Source organism: Phoca vitulina, unplaced genomic scaffold (genome assembly GCF_004348235.1).
Source record: "Phoca vitulina isolate PV1807 unplaced genomic scaffold, GSC_HSeal_1.0 scaffold8, whole genome shotgun sequence".
Taxonomy (NCBI): domain Eukaryota; kingdom Metazoa; phylum Chordata; class Mammalia; order Carnivora; family Phocidae; genus Phoca; species Phoca vitulina.
This window is the reverse complement of record NW_022589711.1, coordinates 25,516,520-25,542,900: the sequence shown is the minus strand read 5'-3', so window position 1 is coordinate 25,542,900 and position 26,381 is coordinate 25,516,520. Positions and strand designations below refer to the sequence as shown.

General features: G+C 35.6%; 2 protein-coding genes across 7 annotated transcripts in view; one reads left to right on the top strand and one right to left on the bottom strand.

The window, feature by feature from the left end:
• The window catches only part of ABI3BP (ABI family member 3 binding protein), a 239,679-nt gene extending 237,954 nt beyond the window's left edge, over positions 1–1,725 (top strand). Inside the window, exon 67 of the mRNA XM_032406430.1 lies at positions 267–1,725. Coding sequence (XP_032262321.1) covers positions 267–382 — 116 coding nt within the window. The 3' untranslated portion in view covers positions 383–1,725. The remainder of the gene's footprint in view (positions 1–266) is intronic.
• A 95-nt stretch (positions 1,726–1,820) lies between these two features.
• Positions 1,821–26,381, bottom strand: part of TFG (trafficking from ER to golgi regulator) — a 32,238-nt gene continuing 7,677 nt past the window's right edge. For 4 of the 6 annotated variants that reach the window (XM_032406424.1, XM_032406425.1, XM_032406426.1 and 1 more), the window contains 5 exons: positions 20,551–20,697; positions 16,231–16,398; positions 12,674–12,814; positions 6,040–6,138; positions 1,821–2,642 (listed from right to left, as the gene is read on the bottom strand). In XM_032406424.1, the coding sequence (XP_032262315.1) occupies positions 2,260–2,642; positions 6,040–6,138; positions 12,674–12,814; positions 16,231–16,398; positions 20,551–20,697 (938 nt within the window). In that variant the 3' untranslated portion in view covers positions 1,821–2,259. The remainder of the gene's footprint in view (positions 2,643–6,039; positions 6,139–12,673; positions 12,815–16,230; positions 16,399–20,550; positions 20,698–26,381) is intronic. The other 2 variants (XM_032406427.1, XM_032406428.1) reach the window with 2 other exon arrangements.

Below are 26,381 nucleotides of genomic sequence, written 5' to 3'. Positions count from 1 at the left end.
CTCTGCCCCTCTTCGGCTTTGTCTCTCAGACACTACCAACCGGCTCATCCCACCTTGTTAAAGCACAGGTCAGAGGAGTTTCAGGTGCCCCTCATGTTTAGCCAGCCATTACGACCTCAGGGAAGACACCGGGCTCTCTGTTGCTATCCATTTCCTAAAATACTTCACCTAGAGTAACATTTAGCCATTTAAGGACACCCTTCAATCTGTGAGTGGTGAGGGCAAAAATACAGCAGCTATTAAAATAAAATTATTTTCCTTCTTAGGCTATTTCAGAGCAGTTCGTCAGGAACCTGTCCAATTTGGAGAAATAGGTGGTCACACCCAAATCAATTATGTCCAGTGGTATGAATGTGGGACCACAATTCCTGGAAAATGGTAGATGCTGCAATCAGGATCAAAAGTGCCTTCTGTTTATCATGGCAAAAAAAATAATTGGAAACACTATAGTATTTGTCACATTCATTTAAAGCTATTATGTTTACTATGTATTAAAGTTTAATAGCCATAGTAGATGTTTATTAGAAATGTTGCTGAGAATATTTATCAGGTTTTACAAAATCATTTTAAGAAAACAAGATATTGACATTAACAGGATAACATTTTTAGGGAAGCTGGCTCCCTATCCATGGTATTTTAAGAGATCATTTGTATATTATTTATCACTCTGTTGTAATGATGTTTTGAGATACTTTTATAACAAATTTAACATCAAAAACTAATATACTTTTAAAAAAATATTTACTTTTATTAAAGTGTATTCTTCTTACTGGTGAGTTAATTCCATAAATCTCAACTTGGTTTAACTTATTAGATCAAATTATCTGAGCATTTGTATCTGGGGGAAAAAAGGTCCTAATATTCATGTTTATTTAAACTTCAAATTTTTAGCAATAGCTAAATAGCTTTTCTGAAGCATTTCAATAGTTAACCATTCATGCCGATATACATTTCCTTAAATCTCTGCAAATTACTGAAAACTGTTTGAATCATTAAATTTGATTTTAGCTGCAAACTGAATAGAATTATCTGATCTACTCAATTTCAAAATACACATTTTGTTCTTTCTCTACCCATAAATATGTTACAATGTCTGAATGTACTTTGTCAAACTATCCCTTTAAGCAGGGATTTGTCTTCATACTGTTGTTAATAGAATTCTAATGAAGCTGTACGTAGAGACTGAATGTGAAGCCTGAGCAAAAAAGTAATGCATGACATCCCTACCACTTTACAGGCTATGTACTCTGTTTTTAGACCTCTAGGAATGAATGTATCAGAGAATGTTTTCGTAATTTTGTCTAGCTCAACCTGTAATGAAAATCTCATTTATTTTTAAAAAAAGTCCTTCATTTGCGGAGGGACATGGGAATGGTGCATTGTTGCCCTCTTTCTGAAAGGACCTTGCCTCTGCTTCAACATGCTTCAAGTTTATCGATGCTACATTTTGTATTTTTCAAGTATAAACTCTGCAATAAAGAGATGTAGTTTTTTTAAGACTGAGTTCTTCATTTCTGAATGATTCATCTCTATAAGTTATTCAGGATCTACCCAACCCCCCATATCTGTTGTGTTTGTTTATATGTAATGTTAATTTGTCTTCCTCTGAAATCTATTTTAAAGAAGTTTCATTGTTTTAAACCAATGATTGATTATTAAATGCATTTCTTTCAAAGTTGTCAGGACAAAAAATCAAATGGCACCGTGTTTCTTGGAACAGAAAACTGTAAGTTAAAATGCCTATACTTCATTTTGAGACCAAAGAGCAAAAAGAATTTTTTTTCTCATGTAATTTAGTCGTTAAAACATACAAGACCACTAATGGATTCAATTATCTTTATTAACCTATCAATGTTACATTTTATACATAATACCTAGTTGTTTTCTCAAAGGGATCTATATTTTAGTACATCATGTTAATAATAAAAAGCCAAGTTAAGATGGCTAAACTTCAACCTAGCGTTTTAATATCCTCCGGACAAGGCAAGCTAGAAAGTCAATCACTTTACGCACATCAGAGTAGTGTTCCAAAATAACTAGGCAGCTGCTACACTTTTAAGCAAGGGAAGAAAAAAACTTTCATTTTGATCTTTTTGTGTTCCAGCAAATTATACTTTCAATTTAACAGCAACAATGATATCATAAAAAATGCTCTGCTTTTTAAATTTCTGAACTTCAATACAAATTAAAATAGTAGTACTGGAGTCTTTTGGGAGGCAAACCGCTATCAGCTACATTCATCAGTGTAGCTGAGCCTCTTTATCGATAACCAGGTCCAGGTTGGGTATAGCCCTGACCAAAGGGAGGGCGGGTGCGTGCATAGGGGTTAGGCCCACTAGGAGGTGGAGTCATAGTACTTCCAGGAGGTGGAGTAAAACCTGGTCTCGGTTGGTAGGCCCCGGGTTGGCTTGGAGCCATTCCAGGTTGTGAGGCAGGGGCCACAGTATAACTGGTAGGCTGAGAAGTTTGGGTAGTGTAAGTCTGTGGAGGGTAACTGCTCGCCTGGTACTGCTGTGGTGGTTGAGCAGGCAGCTGCTGAGGCTGGCCAGCAAAGGCAGGAGCCGGTGCCTGGGAAGCTGGCTGCTGGCCATATCCCTGGAACTGCTGAGGTTGTTGGGGTCCAGTCTGCTGACTATAGCCTGCTGAAAAGGCAAAATAAAGTACATATAGATCTTATTTTTCTTTTGGTGAAAGGCTTTCCAGAGAATTAGTCTTACTGTTATGGACCAAAAAAGATGAGAAATTTAAACTTATTCCTAAGTATTTATATAACAAGTAGAGTAGTATAGTCCATCCTATAATATCACTTCAAAACCAAATAGTATCAAAACAAGATATTTTCTAAACAGTTCTTTTAAACCCTCTAATCTAAACTGAAACCACTCTATATTTCATTACAAATGCTTCTATACTACATAATCCCTAAGAGCAAATACCTGTTGTAGCATAATTCCTAGTACAGAACAGATGCTCAAATGATAAATGCAGGAATTAACGTAAAGCTAGTCATTAACCTGGTGTGGAGGAGAGGCCTATTTAACAACTGTACCAAGTAAAAACACATTGAGACAATATTTTTAAATGAAGCAATGGTGCTACAAATACATCTTACTGTGCTAATGAGATGCTTTAAGGCTCACTCACTTTCTATAAAAACTAAGCCATTTAAGAATAAACTTTAAGTACCCATTTTCACAATCCTTAAAATCTTTTAGATTCGGTATCTGATCTTTTGCCTTTACAACTCAGAATTCTGACTTAGAAGTAACAGCATAACACATAAAAAGCATATGATATTGCCCCACAATATCAACATCTACATTCATTAACTAGAATTTTTTTTTCAATTTTTTTAAAAGAACAAGTCGGCTTCACTGAAAACTTTTATCTCTACCATGAAACACACCTGCAGCTACTTGCAATGAAACCTCTCCAATGACTGGAATCCTGTCAGCATTAAATACCAGATACATAAGAAAATAATTAAAATATGTACAACCCTGCATTTAAAAAACAAAAAAAAAAGGATTGAATGAATTTGAGTATATTCTGAACTCACCTTGAACCTGGGTTCAAAATTTACTCATGAAAGAAACCTTTTTGACATAGTCCATGAGTAAAACTGGAAAAGGTCAGAGGGAAACTGCCAAACCAACAGTGTCAAAAATGGTCCAATGTTACCACCACCACTTACAGTCTCCAAGCAGAGTATTTAGTTGACTATCTCCACATCTCCCAATCAAATTCAAGTTAATAGGACTAGTGGGATCAGAAATACAAAGATGATGATTTGAAAACTAAATTTTACTCGAGTGAAGACTCTGACTAAAATCATTAAGAACAAGCTTAACTTTTAATAAGTAAATCAAGTATCTAAGGCATTTTACTTATGGTAGCATCCAAATACTGAAGTCAATTCATGATAAAATCTTGAATGTCATACAACTTCTCCTATCTTCTACATAAAATTTATTTGCTTAATTTTTTTACTGTAAGTTTTTGGAGAAACAGAAGGACTCAGCTTTTACAGTGAAAATGTCTATACAAGTTAAGACTATGAGCAAAATACTGCTGCCTTTTCATCCTGGCAGCTGAAATCTAGACTGGATTTTTAACTGAGTCTGGAAACAACCAGATCCTTAATTATTTCTCAACAGAGGGAATAACTCCTATGGGCCTAATGCCATTTCATTAGCAACCTATTAGTCTTTGATCATAATGTGGCAATGCTTCTATTATGTGTATAGCCCTACCCTCTCCGTTGAAACACTTTGGTGAAGAACAACAAAAATCTCAAGAAATGGAAATCACGGGATTTTTTAAAAAATTAATGAGTAGTGTAGGACAAGGGATCATTATGATCCACAAAGTCTAAAATATTTACTATCTAGCCTTTTATGGCAGATAAGTCTGCTACCACTGGCCTAGGCTGGAGAATGCAGAATGATATAAATAATTAACAGCAAAGTCAAGTACACTGGCTCTGAGTTCCCCCACTGAATGGCTGTGTGTCCTTCCATGTGTCACAACCTCTTTGAACCCTAACTGCCTCATCTATAAAATGAGTGGGTGAGACAAGGACAAATGGTTTCCAACCCTGCCTGCACTTTAGAATGACCTGCAATGCTTTTAAAATATCAAAGCCTGAGTCCCACTCCTAACCAAATCAAACAAAATATCTGGGAGTAGAGCCTAAGCACCTGTAACTTTCAAAAACAAAAAGCTCTCCAGGTGATTCTGAAGCACAGAGGGAGTTGAAATCCCCTGGATTAGAATGATGACTAGGTCTTTTCAGATCTGATATTATTTCTACAAATTATATAATTTATAACACCTTGACTTTAAAGGACTGCAAACCTAAAATAATCCTAATATCATAATCCAAGCTTAAACTCATCCCATTTACTTTACATAATTAAAAATTAGCAGCTATCAGCTAAATCACTCTATAGCAAATATAATCCAAATAAAAATTGCTATATGAGTTAAAGTATGTCAAAACTCTAATTAAAGATAGACTTTTATGGTCTAGTGCAGGAGTCACAACCTACTTTTTTCTGTGACCAGCCTGAGAGTAAATATTCTAGGTTTTGTGGGCCAGTCTCTGCTGCAACTACTCAGCTCCGCCACGACAGAGCGACAGACAGCATTAAGAATGAACAGGTATAGATGTGTTCCAATAAAACTTAATTCACAAAAACTGGTGACGTGCCACATTTGGCCCGTGGCTATAGTTTGCTAATTCCTGCTCCAGTTGAACTATAAAACTCCGTAAAATAAAATTCTGGCAAGATTCAACTTAGATAAATTATTTTTAATTACATGAACTTTTGATACTTAAATCTTTGGCTGTGAAACATTAAGTTAAACGTAAACTCTCTGATATAACAAATGTAAAATTACGTGATTTATAATCATCATGGTCAAAGCTACACTAGAGAGATTTCATATTTAAATATGGATAATCTTCAGTGGACAGAAGGTAAAAGAAAATACCCAGAATGCCTATTTAAAACAACTATATTCAACATTCTTAGCTGCCTAGATTACATTTGACACAAGTCTATTTTTATGGCCTGTTTTTGGTATTCCTACATACTCTGGGAGATTTAAAAACCTAAGTAGCTTAATTTGGTTCTTATTAAGATTGCCTTTTCATGTAAGAGGAAAATGTTAATATTTTTACAGTACACTAGAATTATATGTGACACATAATGGGCGAAAAGCATTTTTGCTGTTCTAAATCACCTGAGAGATAAGGAGATCTTATCAGTACAAGATAGCTTGAGTTAAAAATGTTTTCAAACTACAAGTTATTACAAAATCATCTATGACTGCTGACCAAAATGTTGATTTATAATAAAATATTCATGCAAAATATTTAAAAATAAATGTTATTTCCTCCCACAAATAAATACTTAACACCTCCTATGACAATGTAAGTATTACAAACCAAGGAGTTAAGAGGAAAGGCTTCAAGTTTAATGAGTACAGGAACAGCTCACAATCAGAGTCACCTCCCTCTGGACACGCGCTCACCTGAATACTGGATACCGTACTGCTGGGGTGGCTGGGGCGGCTGGGGCGGCTGCTGAGCACCATAGCCGGCCTGCTGCGGGTACTGCTGGTACATCTGACCTAAAAAAGACAAGGAAAAGAGGCAGGTTTAATTTGGCAGAGAGAAATACTTTCAAAGCACATTTAATTCTCTCCCCACCCGAACATGTAAGGACACTTAGTAACAAGACACAAGAATGTGTTTGTTCCCCTTTAAGTGCTGCGAAATAGAGAAGCATGAACAACTGAACAAATATAGCTGCTCTGCTGTGGATTAGTGGCAGAGAACTTTCAGCTGCAGCAAACACCACTAGTGCGGTCACTTCATAAATTCTAGAAAACAAATGCTTTCGAACCCAACTGCCAACAGATAGGTACTGCTAATGCTCAGTAAAAATCAACCGAGTCAAAAATCAAGAAATAAAAATCTGAGAAAAGGAACAAATACAACCGACAGCTCCTAAATCTCTCCCAAAGCACTGTATTTATTCTAAAGGTTTGAACCTTTGTTACCATCTGAATGGACTCTCTGGTAACAAGGAACTATGCGACACCTTTCATGGCAGACCTCAAAGACACCTGTGGCATTTTACAACAGTCTGTTTTTCCATCTTATGAATATCCTCGCCCATCATGCGGAATCTGATAAAGCCTAAATGGTCCCTCACTGCACACTTTTTTGAAAATGGCAGACCTGTTTAACATTGGGGATGTATACTGGGAAATGAGAGTCCTGTTTGGGGTCAGAACACAGTTCCTACAGAAAAACCTTTTGGACACACTTAATACTTGTGATTTTTTTTTTTTTTAAGATTTTATTTATTTGACAGAGAGAGACACAGCGAGAGAGGGAACACAAGCAGGGGGAGTGGGAGAGGGAGAAGCAGGCTTCCTGCGGAGCAGGGAGCCCGATGCGGGGCTCGATCCCAGGACCCTGGGATCATGACCTGAGCTGAAGGCAGACGCTTAACGACTGAGCCACCCAGGCGCCCCAATACTTGTGATTTCTAAATGAGGATTTATTGGTTCACATCTTTCTCATCTCTATTCTTGTTCTAATGGTAGATTCAGCTAGATCTAATACCTAGAGTAGCAGTAAAACGTGCATTTTAATATCTAGTTAATATTTAAATCTTTAATTATATACTGGCTCATTCTTTCAAAAATATTCAAACTACCTGCTGTTAATCAAAAGATTATGAGTAATTAGCATATTTCTGGCAGAAAGGGACAAGTGAAGAAAAGTCACATTATCTTAGTGCTACCACTCAAACTGAGGTACAACTGGCAGCTAGCACTCACAGCCTGAAATCAAGGGATAGAGCCCACTCCACTGGGCTCCCCACTCAGCCCTATGTACTGCAGCACTGAATGAGATATGCCTGTATTTATAGCCAGCTTATTTCCTAGCAAGCAGTCGTCTGCATTTTATGATAGAAATAAAATCTACTTAACTATTTTTAAACATTATATTAATCCTCTTCCCAAATAAAACAACAAAAAAACCTGACAAAAGTTTCTTAAATGCTTTCCTAATGGTTTAAGACTTACAGATAGTACAAAAAGTAGTACAGGAGTTAACTACCTTGGAAGATACCACCTTAATCCTAGATTGTATTTCATAACTAAATTTCAGAACAGAAGTAATCAGAATCTGGTATAGAAATATAATCAAAAGAGAAAAATATGTACAGCATTATGATAATAGGTTCTAATTCTGAGAAATTAGAAAAATTAATTCTACAATACAAAAAAAGAGGCAAAAAATACATGGCGGGGGGGAGTAAACCTTATTAGCAATCCCTATTTCAGATACAGAAAAATTAAGCAATTTACCTGGGGTCAATGCAGCGAATATGAACCATCACTGGAATGCAGGCAAAACTCTAGAGCTTTAGTTTAGAAGAAGTTCTGTATACATTTTCTCATTTACTATAAATATTAGCTTAGGTATCATCAAAAAAGCGGAGATTAAGGCTCCATGTAATAGGCTGCTGCCATCGGGGTGCCTGGGTGGCTCAGCAGGTTAAGCGACTGCCTTCAGCTCAGGTCATGTTCCCAGGGTCCTGGGATCAAGCCCCACATCGGGCTCCCTGCTCAGCGGGAGGCCTGCTTCTCCCTCTCCCTCTGCCTGCCACTCCCCCTGCTTGTGCTGTCAAATAAAATCTTTAAAAAAAAAAATAGGCTTTTGCCATCAGTGATTTTACAGCATAATTGTTTTCCTCAATAAAAACTGACAGGTATAATAACTATTCTTAAAGCAAGCACATATTCTATTTTTTCCCTAAGCTGCTATAAACCCATTATGAAAATGTCACCTCTGGGGTTAAAAGTTTTAGAGGTTTATTACTATCTCCACACAAAGTATTCCTTTTACTTACTTCATTCAAGTCCAAAACAGACTCTGTTACAATATGCTAAAAATGTAATTAAGAAGTCTGTGTTTAGTTGTAAAAAATGAGGAATAACTTCACACACTCATAAGAAGAGAACTATCGGATATATTACTAAGTGAAAAAGCAAGGTAGAGACACAGTTTAGAGTAAGCTGTGTTTTGAGTAAAATATATATATATAAGTTTTGTGAATTATATTTTCAGGAAGAATCACCAGATTAAACATCATAAAAACTACTATCTAAGGGAAGAAAGAGATGAGGATGAAGTAGAGTGTCACTGTGAACCTCCTGGGACTGCACTTTGTCACACAGAGTGGTAGCCAGCCTCCGGGACTAGACCCTGCACATTAGAGCACTCGCATAGGACTCCTGTCCATGAGCTCCTTGTATCCTTTACATTTTTTAGAAATAAGATTAACCTTACAATACAAAAAGAGCAAAGAGTAAGCCATAAACACCTGCGTATTCACTCTCTTGTGCAGTCCCCTTCTCACACTCAATAGGGCTGACCTGTATGTATCAATAGAATATTGCAGAAATCACGACATTTCTGAGGACAGGTTATAAAAGACAGCCACCTTCTACCTTAACTTTCTCTTGATCATTCATTCACTCTCTGCTGGGAGCTGCCGTGGCACGAGGTCACCTAAGCAGCCTAGGAGAGGTCCATGTGAGGAACCGAAGCCTCCTGACAACAACTATGTGAGAGAGTCACCTTAGAAGAGGATCCTCTAGCTCAGATTAAGCTTCCGAGGACAACCTCACGAGAGACTCAGAGACAAACCACCTACCTAAGCTGCTCCTAGATCCCTGACTCTTTCAAACTGCATGAGATAATAAATGTTTGTAGTTTTAAGCATCTGTTTTGGGATAAATTGTTACATAGCAACTGATAATTAAAATACGTAAGTTTTTAACTTTGGAAACATGTAGTGGTGACAGCTATTGAAAAATAAGACACATACTCAAATGAAAAATGTGAATCTAGTTATACTTCTAATTTGAACAAGCCACTGCTGTAATAGATAATTATGAGACAATTAAGGAAATTCAAATATAGACTAGTATGTAATGATATTAAGAATCACTTAATTTTGTTAGGTGTAATAGCATAGTTGTTATGTTAAAAGAAAAGCTTATCAGTAGACATGCATACTGAAATAATTGAGTGAAATAACAGGTAGGATTTGATTTAAAATACCCCAGCAAATTAAAAAAGGAGGGAGGGGCAGGAAGGATAGATGAAAAAAGAAATTCAAAACACTGGTAAGTGTTGAGGCGGCATGATGGATCCATGAGGAGTTCATTATTCTAGCTCTACTTCTGTTTAGGTTTCAAAATTTATATAATAAAAGTGATTTTAAAAGACTATTCAGGTCATGTTATCTTGTCACAGGATTTTACATATTTTAATTATATTCTTTTCACCTTTCTGGTTTGTCAAACAGCAATACCTCCTGGTCTCTGATGATTTTTAATGCTCTTCTCTGTATCCTCACCACTTATTTTCATAGTTTTGGAAACCACTCAACTGCATAGTTTTCCAGTAACAGAGGCACCAAAGCTTTATATGAAAAAGGATAATACTGTCCACTTCGTTTCTCTTCATGATGCTCAACATTTTGTTGATCTTTTTAATCAAACATATTAAGACTGAAATCCTTGGGGGGAAAAGTTACAATTCCAAGATCCCTTTTAAGGTATTTAAGTAAAACAACTCAGATTTGTTTTTAGATTATTTCATATTCTATTCTAAGAGACTGCTATGTTAACCTATTATTAGTAATAGATTTTTGATGAGTATTCTATTCAAATTCTAACCAGCAGCTGATCTAACTAACTGGTGATGTCAGGGACTCATTGTACATCATATGTCAAAAAGTATTCATTAAAATAGCCTACAATTTATCCTATAATAACTGACATCTTAACCTAGAGCTGTGCTATCCAATAAAACAGGCGGTAGCCAGGCTACTAAGCACCTGAAATGCAGCTAGTCGTAACTAAACATCCTGTAAGTGTTTTTGAAGTGTTTCTAAGTGGTGTCACACCCTAGATTTCCAATGTGCAATACAAAAAAACAGAATGCAAAACATTAATAACTTCTTAATAATAATTACATGTTGATACACCAGATACTGCATTAAGCAAAATGTATAATTAACATTAACTTTACCTTTTTAACTTTCTTAAATGTGATGAATTAAAAAAAAATTACTTATGACTTCCACTGTATTTCTTCTGGACAGCACTGATCTAGAGATTGACCTCCAGAATACTACTGATTGATGTCACATACTAATAACTGTACAATTTTTATAGTGTATGTTTTAATGTAAACTAAAAAAAAACAAAACACAGTTTCAGCAAGGCACACACTTAATGCCACCCTAAAGGAATTCAGTGCATATCCAAACAGTGTTAACCTGATGCCTCTGGAAAAAGGAACTTGGTTGCTGGAGGTCAGAGGTGGGAGAGAATATTTGAATTTTCACTGTTTATCTTTTTATGTTTTAAAATTTTTACCTACTTATAATTTTTCAATTAAAATAAACATAATAAAATAATGTGAGAGACATTAAGAGAGCATTAAATCTCATTCCTTTATAAGTGAACAAGCAAACATTATTTGGTACAATTATCCTTCCAACTGCTGTTCTACAACAGTATACACTGCTTAAGATGGGATATAAAAAAAAAAAAAAAAAGGAAAAACCGATGTCAGTTCACCTGAACTGAACAACATATTAAGACTAAAATCCTTGTGCCGCCTGGGTGGCACAGTTGGTTAAGTGTCTGCCTTTGGCTCAGGTCATGATCCCAGGGTCCTGGGATCGAGTCCCGCATCAGGCTCCCTGCTCAGCAGGGAGTCTGCTTCTCCCTCTCCCTCTGCCTGCCCGTCTGCCTACTTGTGATCTCTCTGTCAAATAAATAAATAAAATCTTAAAAAAAAAAAAAAAAGACTAAAATCCTTAGGAAAACTATTTACAATTCCAAGGCCTCTTCTATGGAATTTAAGTAACCACTAAACTCCCATCATATCCAAACGCTGGCGTTTGCCTCCCTGTTTCAGCCCACACCCGCTTCTGTTCTAGTTTGTTCCAGTTTGGGCAGTTTCAGCTTAATACAAAGTGAAGTTAAACTATAACTAAAGTTGGCTGAGAAGAGGCTGAAGCAGTAAGAAATTCTTCCCGAACTACCCACTCATCAGCAAACTGCCACCTGCTAGACCCTAGGCCTAGAATTCATCCAACAGGACGACTCTAAAATAGAGCCACAAGAGGACTCTATTACCTAAGTGCTCCGTTCCTTTTAGGCTATGAAGTTTTTTTTTTTAATATGATTGATAAACTCAGTCACTTACTTCTGGTGCTGAAAATACACCATACCACCACTTGGCCCCTTTATAAAAATAGTTAGAGCACCACCTGGTGTTTGTTTTAAAGTGGAATGTGTATAGTTTCTAAACTTCAGTGCCTGCTGTCCTGAGCTTGTGGCCTCTCAATCCCCTCCAACCATGGTAATGAGCCTTTTATCTGTTTAAATACTCAGCTTTCAAGTTATATTTTATTCGGCACTAGAGACATTCTTTTAAAACCACTAGTTTTGTCCAATTTTCATAATTTACAGTGACAGAATATCAAAACCCAGAGAGATTAAATTGTTCATCCAAGGACACATCATTTAGAGAAGACAAGTTTGATTTAAAACACACTGCTTTTTTTCCACAAAAGACATTGCTAACTGCACAAAAATTTAAAGGGCTATTTATCTTTCAAAAAAACTACACTGAAGTTATGCTTTACCTCTATTTTAAAAATCTTTCCAATTACAAAAATAATACATAGATGCAAGAAGGGAAAGGAGAAGGAAATAGAACAGCACCTTAAGTATGATGCAAAATGAAATGCCACCTCAGTGGGTCACCTCTGCCCCCCCGGGTTACCACTGACTGGTGACTGCTATGAATCCTTCCTGTCTTTTACCATGTATTTATTATATTCACATAAGCACTTTTTCAGGGGTTTTTTTCTTTTCAATAATCAGAAGCATACCTGACTTCTAACCCAAAAGCATACCATGTCAGTAAATCAAAAATTTCTGCAACTGTATTCATAGCATGAATGCTTATGTAAGCTCTTTACCATCACCAACAATGCTGCCATAAACATCTCTGCACATTTACCTCCCCAAATAGGTGCTCTTATTTCTATTTTACCTTCACTCTGACCTGCTTGTGTCTGAGCTCCTGTATACGGGGGCTGCTGTGGCTGAACTCCTGGCGGATGAGCTGCAGAGGAGGAGGAAGCAATGCTGTCGGGGGTTCCTGAACGGTCTTCTGCAGGAGCACTGGGTGGCCCTAAATGGTCATGACAAGTCAGTTCAGTCTCTTTCCCCAGCAAGCTCAGTTACAAGCCCTTTCCCCAGCAAGCTCAGTTAATAAAGTTTGCTTAAAAGATCCTAAAAATGAAAAATACTACAGAATAAGCATAACCACAAAAGCAGCCTTTTACAGTGAATGTGTCTACTTCATTTTTCCCTTTGCTCCACTCTCTTAAGAATCCGAAGCTACGACTGGAAATCCTTCCCTATAAAGTGTAGACTGTTATATTCCTAAGTCCTAACCTCCCCGGGCAAAAATCAAAACTCATCTCTGCAATACCACTATCCTCTACCTCATGCTATCTAATTTATGTTGTAGATCAACCAAAAATATTTCATTCTTCAATGGGTTTCCACTGCCCATAAATCAAGTTCAACCCTCTAGTTTGGTGTTCAAGGGTCCAAACATTATTTTCTCACAATTCCTCCTCCCACAAGCCCCCTTCAGCTGAAACTAACCTATTTCCTAGTCCCACAATATATCTAATATTTTTTCTCTCTCCATGTATCACTGTTCCCTCCAGTCCCATTTTCATGTACCTAAATATAATGTTCTTTAAATCCCAGGTACTACTCCACATTTCCAGCAAGCCTTCTTCACCCATGAATCCTTTTTTCCATTTGTGAACTTCTATAAAGTATACTTTTATTATGACCCTTACCAACTTCTACTTTGCATTTCTGAACAGTTCCCATCTTCCTCTTAGGTTATACAAGCTCTTTGGGCCAGGCTCCTTTCTGATTCTTTTTGTCTGCCTTTCAAAGACTACCTCTCAAATTCTTGGAGCCACTCAAATTCTTCTAAAGTAATGAACAAAGAAGTAAATGGAAAAAATTCGCCAGAGTTCCAATCCTGTGACAGTCAAAAAACACACTCCAAAGACAACTATAGATATGTTTACTCCTTTAAGTTCTTTCTGTTGGGCAATATAGAAGAGTGCTTAAAAGCACAGATTGTGGAGCCAGACTGCCTAGGTTCAAATGCCAGTGATGCCACTTATTAGCTCTCTAATCCTGGACACACTACACTTCATCTCCTTCTGTGCCTCAGTTTCCTCATCTGTACAAAAGAAATAACTTCTACTTCACTAAGGTTACTTTAAGGATCAGGAGTTAACAAGAGCTTATAGCAAATATTTAAAAAGTATTATATCATAAGAGCTTATGAAAGTGATAACCATTTAGAAAGTTCCACAGAGGGACTTGCTATTACTAGCTAAGTTCCCTGAGGGCAAACCTCTATCCTCTGCACTGGTGCATCCCAGAACTCAGCACTGTATTAGGCAACTTTGTAGCTGACCAAATGGTAGTCCAGGTAATAATGAGAACTAAACTAGGATAACATAGTGGTAATGAAAGAGAAACGGATGGTTACCAGAGTAAAATGGTCAAGTGCTCGTTACTGATATTTACATAATGTAGATAAATACATCTACTCTCCTACAAAAGACACTATATTACTGAACTAAAATAGTACATTATTTTGATCCCTCTCTTCTCTCTTGTATGTAACCTATTAATGTTGCCCATCCTATCTTTGTAATATTCTATTCCTCCTTCCCATGTCCACATTCACAGTCAAGCTTTCACAACGGCAGACCTGAGTAATTACAAAGTATCCTGGCATTTTCTATATGTACAGTTTTTCTTACCTCAATATACAAGGCTAACAGAAAAATGGCCTTCAAATAATGTGAATCATATTAATCATGTTATTCTGGTGTGGCAGATACTATACTGTAATCAAAATTTTAAGCCTGACCCTATATATAACTACTGACTCCTCTATCTGCCATTTCCTGAAGTCTTAAATATTAAGAAGCTGTATATTAACTCAAATTTCAGTTGCTCTACAAAGGGTTTTTCAGATGTATCACTTGTGTGATGTCTTCGTTTGCCAAGAACATACATCATATACACATATTTGTCTTTCCAGAATTTCACACAATTCTCCTTAGTGAATAGGCCCATAAAAGTCTCAAAGAAAAATAAAATCAATAGACTGAATCCTATATTTCCAGTTACTAATGACGGCAAAGTAAATGGTCAGAGGTAACAACTAAAACCCTGGACAAAATAGTAGAAAACAACTATGTGAAATCACTGGAAGCCAACCAAATGTCAGCAAGAAACCAGAAAAGTTCACTCCCAATGGAATTACAGTGGCTAAGAATTGCAAGCCCTGACCTCTGCAGCCCCAACAGGAGAAAGCTATAGTGTGAACTTCATGGCTGGCCAACTAGCTGGAAATTTGAGGGGGAAAATCCCTGGATTAAGAGAGCCACCGAAGGAATGAGACCTAAAAACTAAGTATAAGCTCTGCCTAAAGTCCTCAGTGGGCCACAGAACTAAGAGGCAGACACATAAGAGGGCTCAGGAAAAAAAGCAGCACCAAGAGTTCAAAGGGCTGAGCAGAGATATTAGCTGCTATATTCCATGGGGACAAAGAATGAGTAGTTTGAATCTAAACAAGTTAACTCCTTGCCAGAGAAATAGTAACAAAAAATCAGTCACTACAACATATTAACTGTAATGTACAGTTTTCAATAAAAAATTATCAGATATGCAAAGAAACAGGAAAATGTGACCCATACTCAGAGGAAAAAGGCAGGCAAAAGAAAGTGGACTCCAAATAGGCCCAGATGTTGGATGAAGCAGACAAACATTGAGCAGCTATTATATTTTTATTTTTTAAATCATAAATATTTTTAAAGAATTAAAATGCATCAATGAGTTAAAGGGAAATATAGTCTTAATGCAAAGGTAAGGAATCACAAAAGAAAAAAATAAACTATACAAAGAATCAAATGAAAATTCTAGAGCTGTAGGTGTAATTAGAATACAAAGAGAGAGAAAGCAGAAAAAAATATTGAAGAAATGATAGCCAAAAGTGAAAAGAAATCATAGTATAAGTGCTGTTTTAAGGTTAAAACCATTCATATAAGAGCAGTTTCCACACAAAAGCACTTTAACCAAAAATCTACATTTAAATTTCAATTTCTCTAGTTTAACATCCAAAGAGAGAAGACATCAAATATAATTTAAATCCTACAACAAATCTGAAATAAGATTATAAAATGGTTCAGATTCTTTTAAAAAATATAAACTTTCTGAATTCCACTTTTGATAAAATTTACACCAACAGTGGTTATTCTTTATAGGGTAGGGTTCTACGACAGGGAGAGCGCTTAAGAAAGCTTTCCAGGTGCTGGAAATCATCTAGATCTTCATCTTACTTTGTGTTTTATACAGGTATATACAAAAGTAAGAATTCATTGAACTGAACCTTTAAGATTTGTGCACATCACTGTATGTTATTCTTCTATTAAAGAAGGAAAGGAGAAGGAAGGAAGGAGAGAGGGAATGAAGGATGGAAGGGAGGAATTCACTTACCTGAAACCTGATCATCTGTTAAGCCAAACGCTGACATGACATTTTTATTGATTTCATCTTGGTTTTTTAAAGGATCAAAAGCTGACATACTTGCTGCCATAACCTGAGTAGACTGTTTTCCAGAAGAATCAGAAGCAGCAGGCTTTTCATCCCTACCATCCACAGTATCTATGAGAGGAATAAACAAAAACTTGTTTCCATTTTATCTATACTTAGTGAGGCCTAAAAAATACAAAATAGGGAAAAATATATGTGCATATAGTCTGAAATGTTCAGAAGTAAGTATCTCTGAATACAGAGTAACTGTTAATTCTACTTTCCTCTTTATACTTGGATTTTTTAAAATCAGAAAAAAGGATTAAAAAGAAATTTTAAAAACTTTTTCAAAAAAATTTTATCTACCTCTTTCCCTAAGAATTATTACATAAGAAAAAAAAAAAATACGAGCTCCTTAACAGAGAACATTTTGCCCCCTTTTCTGGAGCCCCATGACCTACATATATCCTACAATCAGATATTTACTGAACACTAATGCTTCATTTTGCAAAAGGATAAAGAAGCTTAACTGAAGTTATGAGATCAACTCTTATGTTTTATTTCTACTTGTCTATTTGTTCATTATTAATTACATGGAAATCTCAAACCAACTAATACATTAATTTTTACTTTTTATTTGCTAATTAGTACTTTTAATTTGCTATGTCTCCCTTAAAATACTTTATTACAGTTGAAATGATGTGTCTGAGATTTGCTCAAAATAATAGGGGTGGAAATGTATGGGAGTCTAGATGACATGATACTATGAGTTGATAATTACTGAAGTTGGGGTGGGTACACAAGATTCATTAGAGTACTATGTCTACTTTTGTATATCTTTCCATAATGAATTATTTTTTTTAAATAGAAAAATAAAATTTTAAATATGAGCATGTAAATTTAAAACCATGCATTTCTTCTAAGGATACTAAAGTACTCAACAGGCATTTGTACCACTACATTGTGAAAGAAAAGGGATTCAAGAATAACCCACATTTTACAAATAGGAACCTGAAACCAAAAAGCTAACAAAAATTAAAAAAAGATATCAAAAACAAAATAAGTAAAAAAAGAATACTGCTAACCATTTACTCAATTAACAATTACTTTTTTCTGTTACCAAGCAAGTAAATGAACATCAGTTATTAGATTATCTCTGTGATCAAGACAAAATTTATCTTGTGAAAAACTGTAAGTACTAAATAGAATATAAGCACACATGGGCTTGCAGCTCCTATTCATCCCTATCATTCCTCTGGTTACACTAATATTTCCTCCATTTCTAGAAGAAAACTCCTACAAGTACTCCTTTAAAATAAGTTATTCATCTTCCCCACCAATTTTCTTCCTAATTCCTAATTCCAAGGCTACACCCCAAAAACATATCACACCAATCTTGTAAGTTATTCCCTCTCACACTACCACCTTCCACGACCTGTGCATCCTTCTACTTACTACAAACTAAATCCATCAGGAAACACAATACTATATGCCCACTAGCCTACTAGTTGCTCCTACTAGCCCATTAGCTGCTACAGCTACTGCAACAGGTCAATCCAGAATCCAAGGTAGCCTACATCATATTCCTCAGAGAGGAAGCAAGTGTCCAAGAACCAAGAATTGACTGCAGAGGTAGACCACTGAAGGACGTATTTCTGGGTGAGGGCAAGCCATATTGTTCTAAAGAGTATTGACAGCTGACTGGCAACACTGTTTTGTAGACTAGACTTCTAGTTTCTGGTGTATGATATTTTTGGTTTTTATGCTATTTTCCTGATTATTAAGTCCAGATATGTTCTAAAAGCTTAGAAGCTTAGGCAATTTCATAGAAGGCAGGTGGTCAAGAGGTAAGTGATCTTGCTAAGTACAGGAGAGGAAACAAAAAATATACAACCGTCTGTAAAACTAAAGCACAGAATGTATTATTCAACTCATTAGATAACTGGGATAGGATACCCTGACAAGAAGGGAGGCCACACAAAGAAACAGTATGTGATTTAATTTCCAAGATGCAGAGAAGAAACCAGTTTTAACATCTTCTACATTAACATCGGTGAGAAGTTAATAATAAAACATATGAAAACAAAGGGTTAATAAAGAGACGTAGTAAATATAGCGGCAAGAAATACGTGCGAACAGAAAGGTTGTTTCACCAAACCTGAAAGCTTATAATTCTATTCCTTATAGCAGAACACAGGCTACTATAGGTTATTTCTGCACAGCACTGGCTACACTTGCTGAATTTCCATCTAAGTTTCTTAACATTCTACAGATGCTTAAATCCCCTGAAATTATCAGCAAATGTTGTTGTGTCAGCATCTATGAATTCTTCTGACAAAATGGTCAAAAGTTTTTTTCAGATTCTTGACCTAAAGTTGGAGCTTTTTGTCAGGCCATTTGCTTTGACCTGAAATATAAAAAGTTTCATCTTAAAAAGGCCAGTTAGATCTTATTATAGTAGTTCAGCCAATCTCCAATATGTTCTGAAATACAGAGGTGGAACTAGAAATTACTAATCACCAAATATTTATTGGGAATCTATTATTAATACAATTCCACATAGCTGGAGGAAGAGAGGAAGAGGCAAATTAAAGAAAATGCAGATTTACACTATATCTAAACTAAAGAAAGAAAACTCCAAAATTTAAATGGAACCAAAAATACAATTTCTGAGAATCTAATGGCTTCAAGAGATTATAAAATGCCACTTCCCCACAAAATCTTTTTTTTTTTTTTAAGATTTTATGTATTTATTTGAGAGAGACACAGCGAGAGAGGGAACACAAGCAGGGGGAGTGGGAGAGGGAGAAGCAGGCCTCCCACGGAGCAGGGAGCCCGATGTAGCGCTCGATCCCAGGACCCCAGGATCATGACCTGAGCCGAAGGCAGATGATTAACGACTAAGCCACCCAGGCGCCCCTCCCACAAAATCATCTTCTATTAAGCCCGTTAAAGAGTCTGGATGACTCTATAAAAAAATTACTATTTCATAATATAGACGGTTTTAAGCATGTAATTTAAATGCAAACACAAAAATTGTAAAAAAAAAAAAAAAAAAAAACCACATAAGTTTTTTAAGTGCAACATCTAAGAATATTAAAAATTGAAGAGAGCTTGGGACACCTGGGTGACTCAGTCAGTTAAGCATCTGCCTTCAGCTCAGGTCATGATCCCAGCATCCTGGGATCGAGTCCCGTATCGGGTGCCTTGCTCCATGGAGAGCCTGCTTCTCCCTCTGCCTGCCCCTCCCCCTGCTTGTGTGTACACTCTCTCTCTGACAAATAAATAAAATCTTAAAAAAAAAAAAAAAAAGTTGAAGAAAGCAGTTTTTTTAAACTCTACTTTCAAGCCCTAATACATAAACCTCAGTCTACACTGTTAAATATATTTGGTCCAAAAACTTTACGTCAGTTCCAAATTTGTCAATAAACCTTGCTTTAATATAAACAGTACGTCATCTATAAAATGGAAAAAAAATAAGTTTCTCTTTGCATATGATTAAAAATTGTGAAACTTAACAATATACCATTTGAATGTAGTAATCTTATTTTATTTAAAACTACTTCATATGCCACATAAAACTCATGAAATAACTGCAATTCCTAAGGTGCATTAATTATTACAATGAAAAGGGTCCAAAAGAGTCAAAGGGGTTTGAAAACTGACCTACTCATAAATCCAGGGGTTTAAGACTAGTTGTAAAGAATCAACCAGAGAACTGTAAAAACGGGATTCCTGAGCCCTGCCTTCTAATAGGTCTATAATGAGATCCAGCAACTGGTAAAATAAAATCTCCTGGTAATCCTAAAGGACGGCAGGTTTGAATACTAGCAGAGAGGCAAGAATAAGAAAAGGTAACAACAGGGGTGCCAACCTACTCCTACTTAAAAAGTTAAAAAAAAAAAATCTGCAAAAAGGTATGAGTATATAAAGAGTATAATGCTAGGCAAAAAAAGTCAAAGAAAGACAATACCATATGATTTCACTCATGTGGAATTTAAGAAAGAACACAAATGAGCAAAGGAAAAAAAAAAAGACAAAGATTCTTAACTATAGAGAACTGATGGTTACCAAAGGGGAGGTGGGTTAAACAGGTGATGGAGGTTAAGGAGTGTACCTGTCTCAGGAGCACTGGGTGATATATGGAATTGCTGAATCACTATATTGTACACCAGACACTAATACAATACTGTAAACTATATTGGAATTAAAATAGTAACTTAATAAATTTTGTTAAAAAGACGTAAGAAAAATAAAGCAGAATAAAATGGATTCACAGTCTACCATTTTCAGGAATACTGGTGGAAGGTCCTGGTTCTCCAGGTGGTTCCAAACTATCCAACAAGCGATTCACTTTATTTCGCAGTTCTATTAGCTCTCGACGGAGATATTTCACTTGACTCGATTCAAGGGGTCTTGGTTGGCCATTAACTGGAATAAAAGCATTAATTTGCTTAAAATTAGGCAATGTTCTTAAATAATATATCAACACAGTAACAGCAATAAGGAAAAACAAATGTAATTTCTTTAAAAAGTGAAACAAAATCAAACAAGATACCTAATGATGTCATTTAAATAACTCTTTTTAAGGAAAGATTCTTTATTACTAATAATTTATTTTTTGGAAAAAATATATATTCCTCAGTCTTGGTTGATGCACATCTATGACCCATGATCATAATGGTTAAAAAAAAGTTTTATTAGGATAAACTACAGTAAACTAAGGTTTTAACGTATTTTTAACAGAAATTATGTACCTTCAAAAGCTCATTTTTTCACCACACTATTCTTTTATGATCTTGAAGTAATATTATAAACACCTAAACACCTTATTCTATACGTATGTGTTAAAACGTGCAACATGACAGGTCTGTTATCCCTCTTGCCTACTTTTGACCTAAAAAAAGAAAAAAACAGCCACCTAAAATAACTGACCTAAAAAGTAACCTATTAAAAAAAAAATGCAGAATTCATGAATCCAAATCACCACTGTCCTTCAAAGTAGTTACTTCCAAAAGCAGTATATTAACCACAGAAAGTCAGAGATTATTTAATAATCATTGGGTTTTTTTTAAATGAAGGTTAACATTACCTCATTTAAATATTTTGTGGAAATGACTTTCAGCTGACTTAAAAATTAAAAAAGGAAAAAAATAAAAGAAATCCTTCATCCAGCAACAAAGGCTATCACCAATAAGGTTACTTAAAAAAAAAAAAAAGTACGACAAGGCTCTGAGTGCAAGCTTCAAGACAGGAGTCCAAAAATTAAACTCAACTAAAAGGCTTTATGCATTGCTGGTACACATATATACAAATTCCCAAGGCAACAAATTAAAAAAGGAAATCCATTTGAAAATAAAGGCTCAGGGATTTTTTTGTTAGGTAAGTTGCAAACATCAAACCATTGATATAAGTTTTGTGAAGACGACCCTATTTTATACACTCCCTATATAGTTATGAGGAAGTTCAATACAATCTCCTACCTACATCAATTAATTACTCACTTTTTAGGGTACTACTGGGTTTTCTCTAATATCTAAAAAGGAGAAAAGCAGCTCCTGACAAGCAGGAACTGGCCTAGTCCTGTAAGACAGGCCTTAGCGCTGCCGGAAGCTGGCCTGGCTGGCACTCACAAGTAAGCTGTGGTGTTCTCTTGTTCAACATGAACAACTTCAAAGAACACCAACAATCAAAGAAGATCACTCTGTGTGATAGAGGAAGACAAAAACAGAGCCACTGCATAATCATGTGAGAACACAGACAAAACAAGAACAATGACCAAACCACAAAAATGACCAACATCCCTGGCTAAAATGAGTGACTACTGCTGTTTTACCAATTGAAGCTTTAGCCTCAATTAATTCCTCCACCTTCTGCATAAGACTTAGTAAGATAACTCAATCAGGACCAACCCCACCTCCCAACAGCATCCAATCTAGGGCAAGTCCCACTTCCTTGAACTTTATCCAAAAATCATCTAACATAAACCCAAGTCTATGAAAAATCCTTTCTAATACTTTTCCTGAGACATCCCATTGTTCATGGTGTTCATTCTGCCTCACTGCAATGTATTTGTGGTATGCCCCTTTTCATCCCTCACACTGCTTATTTAATGCCTTCTTTCTTAACTTTAACCTTTAAATAGAGGTTGCTACTTTGTATCTTCTCAAAATTGTTGATCCTATCAATTCCCTGACTTCTAGCTCACTTCTGCTCTTTATTATTTTTTCCTTCTAAGTTATTTGTCCTTCTTGTATTGAATGCTACAAATAATCCCTTCAAGTTTACCTTTGCACACTCTAAAAATTTTGTTATATAAAAGTCATAACTAATTACTTCTAATTCCCATTATAATTCTTCTTTGACTTGTTACTTTAAGTGTATTTTTATCTTAAGAAGTCCATAATACGTGTTATTTTTGTCCAGTGGTTTCTAATGAGGCCAGAGAATGTAACTTCTAGGGTATCTCTTCTCTGATATTTATTGAAATTTGTTGGAGGGGCGTCTGGGTGGCTCAGATGGTTAGGCGTCTGCCTTTGGCTCAGGTCATGACTCCAGGGTCCTGGGATCGAGCCACACATCGGGCTTTCTGCTCAGCAGGGAGCCTGCTTCTCCCTCTCCCTCTGTCTCCCCCCTGCTCATGCTCTCTCTCTCTCCGTATCTCTGTGTCTCAAATGAATAAATAAAATCTTTAAAAAAAAAAAAAATTGTTGGAAAAACTACTATATGGTCAATTTTTATAAATGCCCATATGTACTCAAAAAAACTATACTCCTTCCTGATTGCTAGATGCGTAAGACCAAGCCAGATTTTGGTTTGTTCAAATTTTCTCTATCCCTACTAATTTGGAACCTGCTTGATCTACCAGTTTCTAAGAAGAGTATTAAAAGCTCTCCCATGATTGTGAATTTATTTTTCCTTAGGGAAAAACCTAAGGCTATGTTGCGTTAGTGTTCAGATTACATATTCCCAGTGAATTATACTTTTTATCATTATGAAGTGACTATTATTAATGAATTTTTCACTTAGAGTCCATTCTATTAGTATTACCAGCTAGCTTTGGGTTTGTCTAGTATATTTTTTAGCCCTCTAGTTTCAAACTTTGCATAATATTTTACTATGTCTCTTTTTTTTATTTAAATTCAATTAGCCAACATATAGTGCATCATTAGTTTCAGATGTAGTGTTCAGTAATTCATCAATTGTGTATCCCACCCACTGCTCATAAAAGCACATGCCCTCTTTAATGCCCATCACCCAGTTATAATCAGCATGTAACTAGATTTTGTTTAACTCCAGGTAGAGGCTATCTTTTAACATGTACATTTTGTCCATTTGTGTATTGTAGTTAGTATTTTGTGCTTTCTACTTATCAAGCTTTCTCTCTGCTTCTTTTCCTCATCATCTAGTGAACCACGTAGGTACTCTGTTTCCTCCTTTTCCCTCTAGTGGTTATTTCTAGTCTTTTTCGAATCACTCTTACATTTCAGACATGTATACTTCAATTTTTTAAAATCTAAAGTTAATTAGTATGGGAAGATCCCAAACAATACAAGTTTTTAAAATATTTTAATTCCTACCATCCCCTCCTGTCTTGCATATAATCAGCATTTTTGTCCCATCTTGTTTTTATATTCCTAAAGCTATTATTTTTTTTTTTACATCAGTGCTCATTTAAATGTACATGTTAACAAGTTTATTTGCTCACAATCTCTTCCATGTTTCACCATTCTTCTGGACTCAACTTCCTTCTTGTTTGAAGAACTATTTTTAAAAAATTCTTTTAACAGGGCCCATGAGTGGTAAATTCTCAGTCTTTATTTGAAAATTTTTTTTAATTTTTATTTTTATTTTTTTGAGAGCGAGCACATGAGGGGTGGGGAGCAGGGGAGAGGGGGAGAGAGAATCTTAAGCAGGCTCCACGCCCAGCACAGAGCCCAATGAGGGGCTGATCTCATGACCCTGAGATCATGACCTGACCCAAAATCAAGAGTCAGATACTTAACCAACTGAGCCACCCAGGTGCCCGGAGAATGTTTTTATCTCCCCTTATTCCTCAAGCTTAGCAGAATTCAGAAAGGTACTTTCCCAGTTATTTTTTTTCTGAACAGTCTAAAAATGTTACTTTCCTGTCTCTAGCTTCTATTATTACTATGAAGAAGTCTACCCTAATTGCTTTGTAGGTGATCATTCTTATTCTCTCAGGCTACTTTTTAAGATCTCTTTGCCTTACATATTTCCCAGTTTCGTGACAGCATGTCCAGTGGAGTTTTATTTTTACTTATCCTGCTCAGGACTCACTGTGCCTTCTGAATCTGATAGCTTATTTCTTTTATATAATTCTGAAAATTTCTTTAGCCATTATCTCCTCAAATATTTCCATTCCCCATTATCTCCTTCTTTAAAGTCTTAATGGAAATAGGCTGGACTTTCTCATTCTCAAATTCTATCTCATATTCTTCATCTCTGTTTTTGTGCTTGATTCTGTAATTTCTTTAGCTTACCTTCCAGTTCACTAATTCTCTCTTCAACTGTGACTAATCTGTTGTTCTACCATTCCACTTTGTATTCAATTTTAATGATTATATTTTTCATTTGCAAAAGTTACCTTGATTTATTTTTAAAATCTGTTTATTCTTTTTTCATAGTGCCTTGTTCTTACATTTCTTTTTTCTTCTTTTACATCTAATAACTTTTAGTGTGTATTTTATAGATGAACACTTCTATTAACTAAAGTTCTTAGAAGTCTCCCTCCTACTACTAGTTGTAGCCATTGTTTCTTGCTTACATGGACTGTTTCACATGTCTTACTTGAACTCTAAGTTTACCAACAGGATTCTGTCTAGGAGAAGCCTGTGACCTGGATTGAGAACACACTCCTTCTAAGAGATTTCTGCCTCTCTTTCTTACCATATTTTTATGGTAGTATCTGGGCTTGCAAGTTCCCTAACTATGCAGATAGTTTAAACTTAAACCCAGCCCACCTAGGGGCCACAGTTATAAATCCTTAAAGAAGCCTTCACAAACCCAACAGCCCCAGGGTACAAGAGTTTCCTGTATCAATTCCTTGACTTTTCCTGTATCAATGAAGAGGTATTTTTCTTTTATAATATTCTTTTTTAGAGTATAGTTCACTGAGGGTCTAGGACCCAAGGTCTCTATAATGTAAACACCAAATCATTAGTCCTTAGATTATGCAGAATAAAACCTTGACCATCACCACCAAAAGTATACCAAGTCTCAGCCCTTGGTCCTTCTAGTCCTGGTTTTTAATTTCACCTATCTTTTGGTCCCTGGACATTTCTCTTACTCTCCTGAGCAAGTTCAGGTATATATATCAAAAAACACATTTGTAATAGTTGATCTAACTTGTCCTCAGTATTTCTGGAAGGAAGGTTTTCAGTTTTCAAACTTTCAGGGCAACAGTGGTTAAGTATCTCAGATTCAATATTGTAAAACGATACCTTTTATCTAAAAAAATTTTAAGCAGTTTTTATTTGTTATTAGCATTTTAAAATCTGATTCACATTCATCCTTCCTAGATGGACATGAAATAAATACAAATTAAACCAACTGGTCAACATCATGTTTCATAGAACTGTAAGGTTCAGTGCCATGTAACTTTTTAAAAATGCTAAACAAAACATCCAGAAAAAAAGCCCAGATTTTATTTTTTACATAATCATACTACCACTTTAACTCTGTAATCATTTCTATTTTATCCCTTAAGAGTTACACCTCACAAATTTGTTAATGTCAATAGAAAACAAAATCTAAAGATTATAATTAATCTTACATTCATTTTTTATCAAATCTACTTCTAATTTAATCTTTTAAGTACACCTCAAAAAATAATGTCTACAGTATGAGGTCTATATGTTAAGCCCTGAGAAGTAAAAACATGTTATAGAAGATAATTATATATACTAAGAACTTAATAAAATAAATAAACTTAATAAAACTAAAACTTAATAAAGGTAGTTTTAACCCTGTAATTGTTTTCAATCCTGGAAATACTTCTATAAGTGGCGTCCATTGCTACATAAGGTACTGAGCAGATGGAGAATTTAAACATGCCTACTTCCTATTAATCTTCAAAAAAAAAAAAAAAAAAA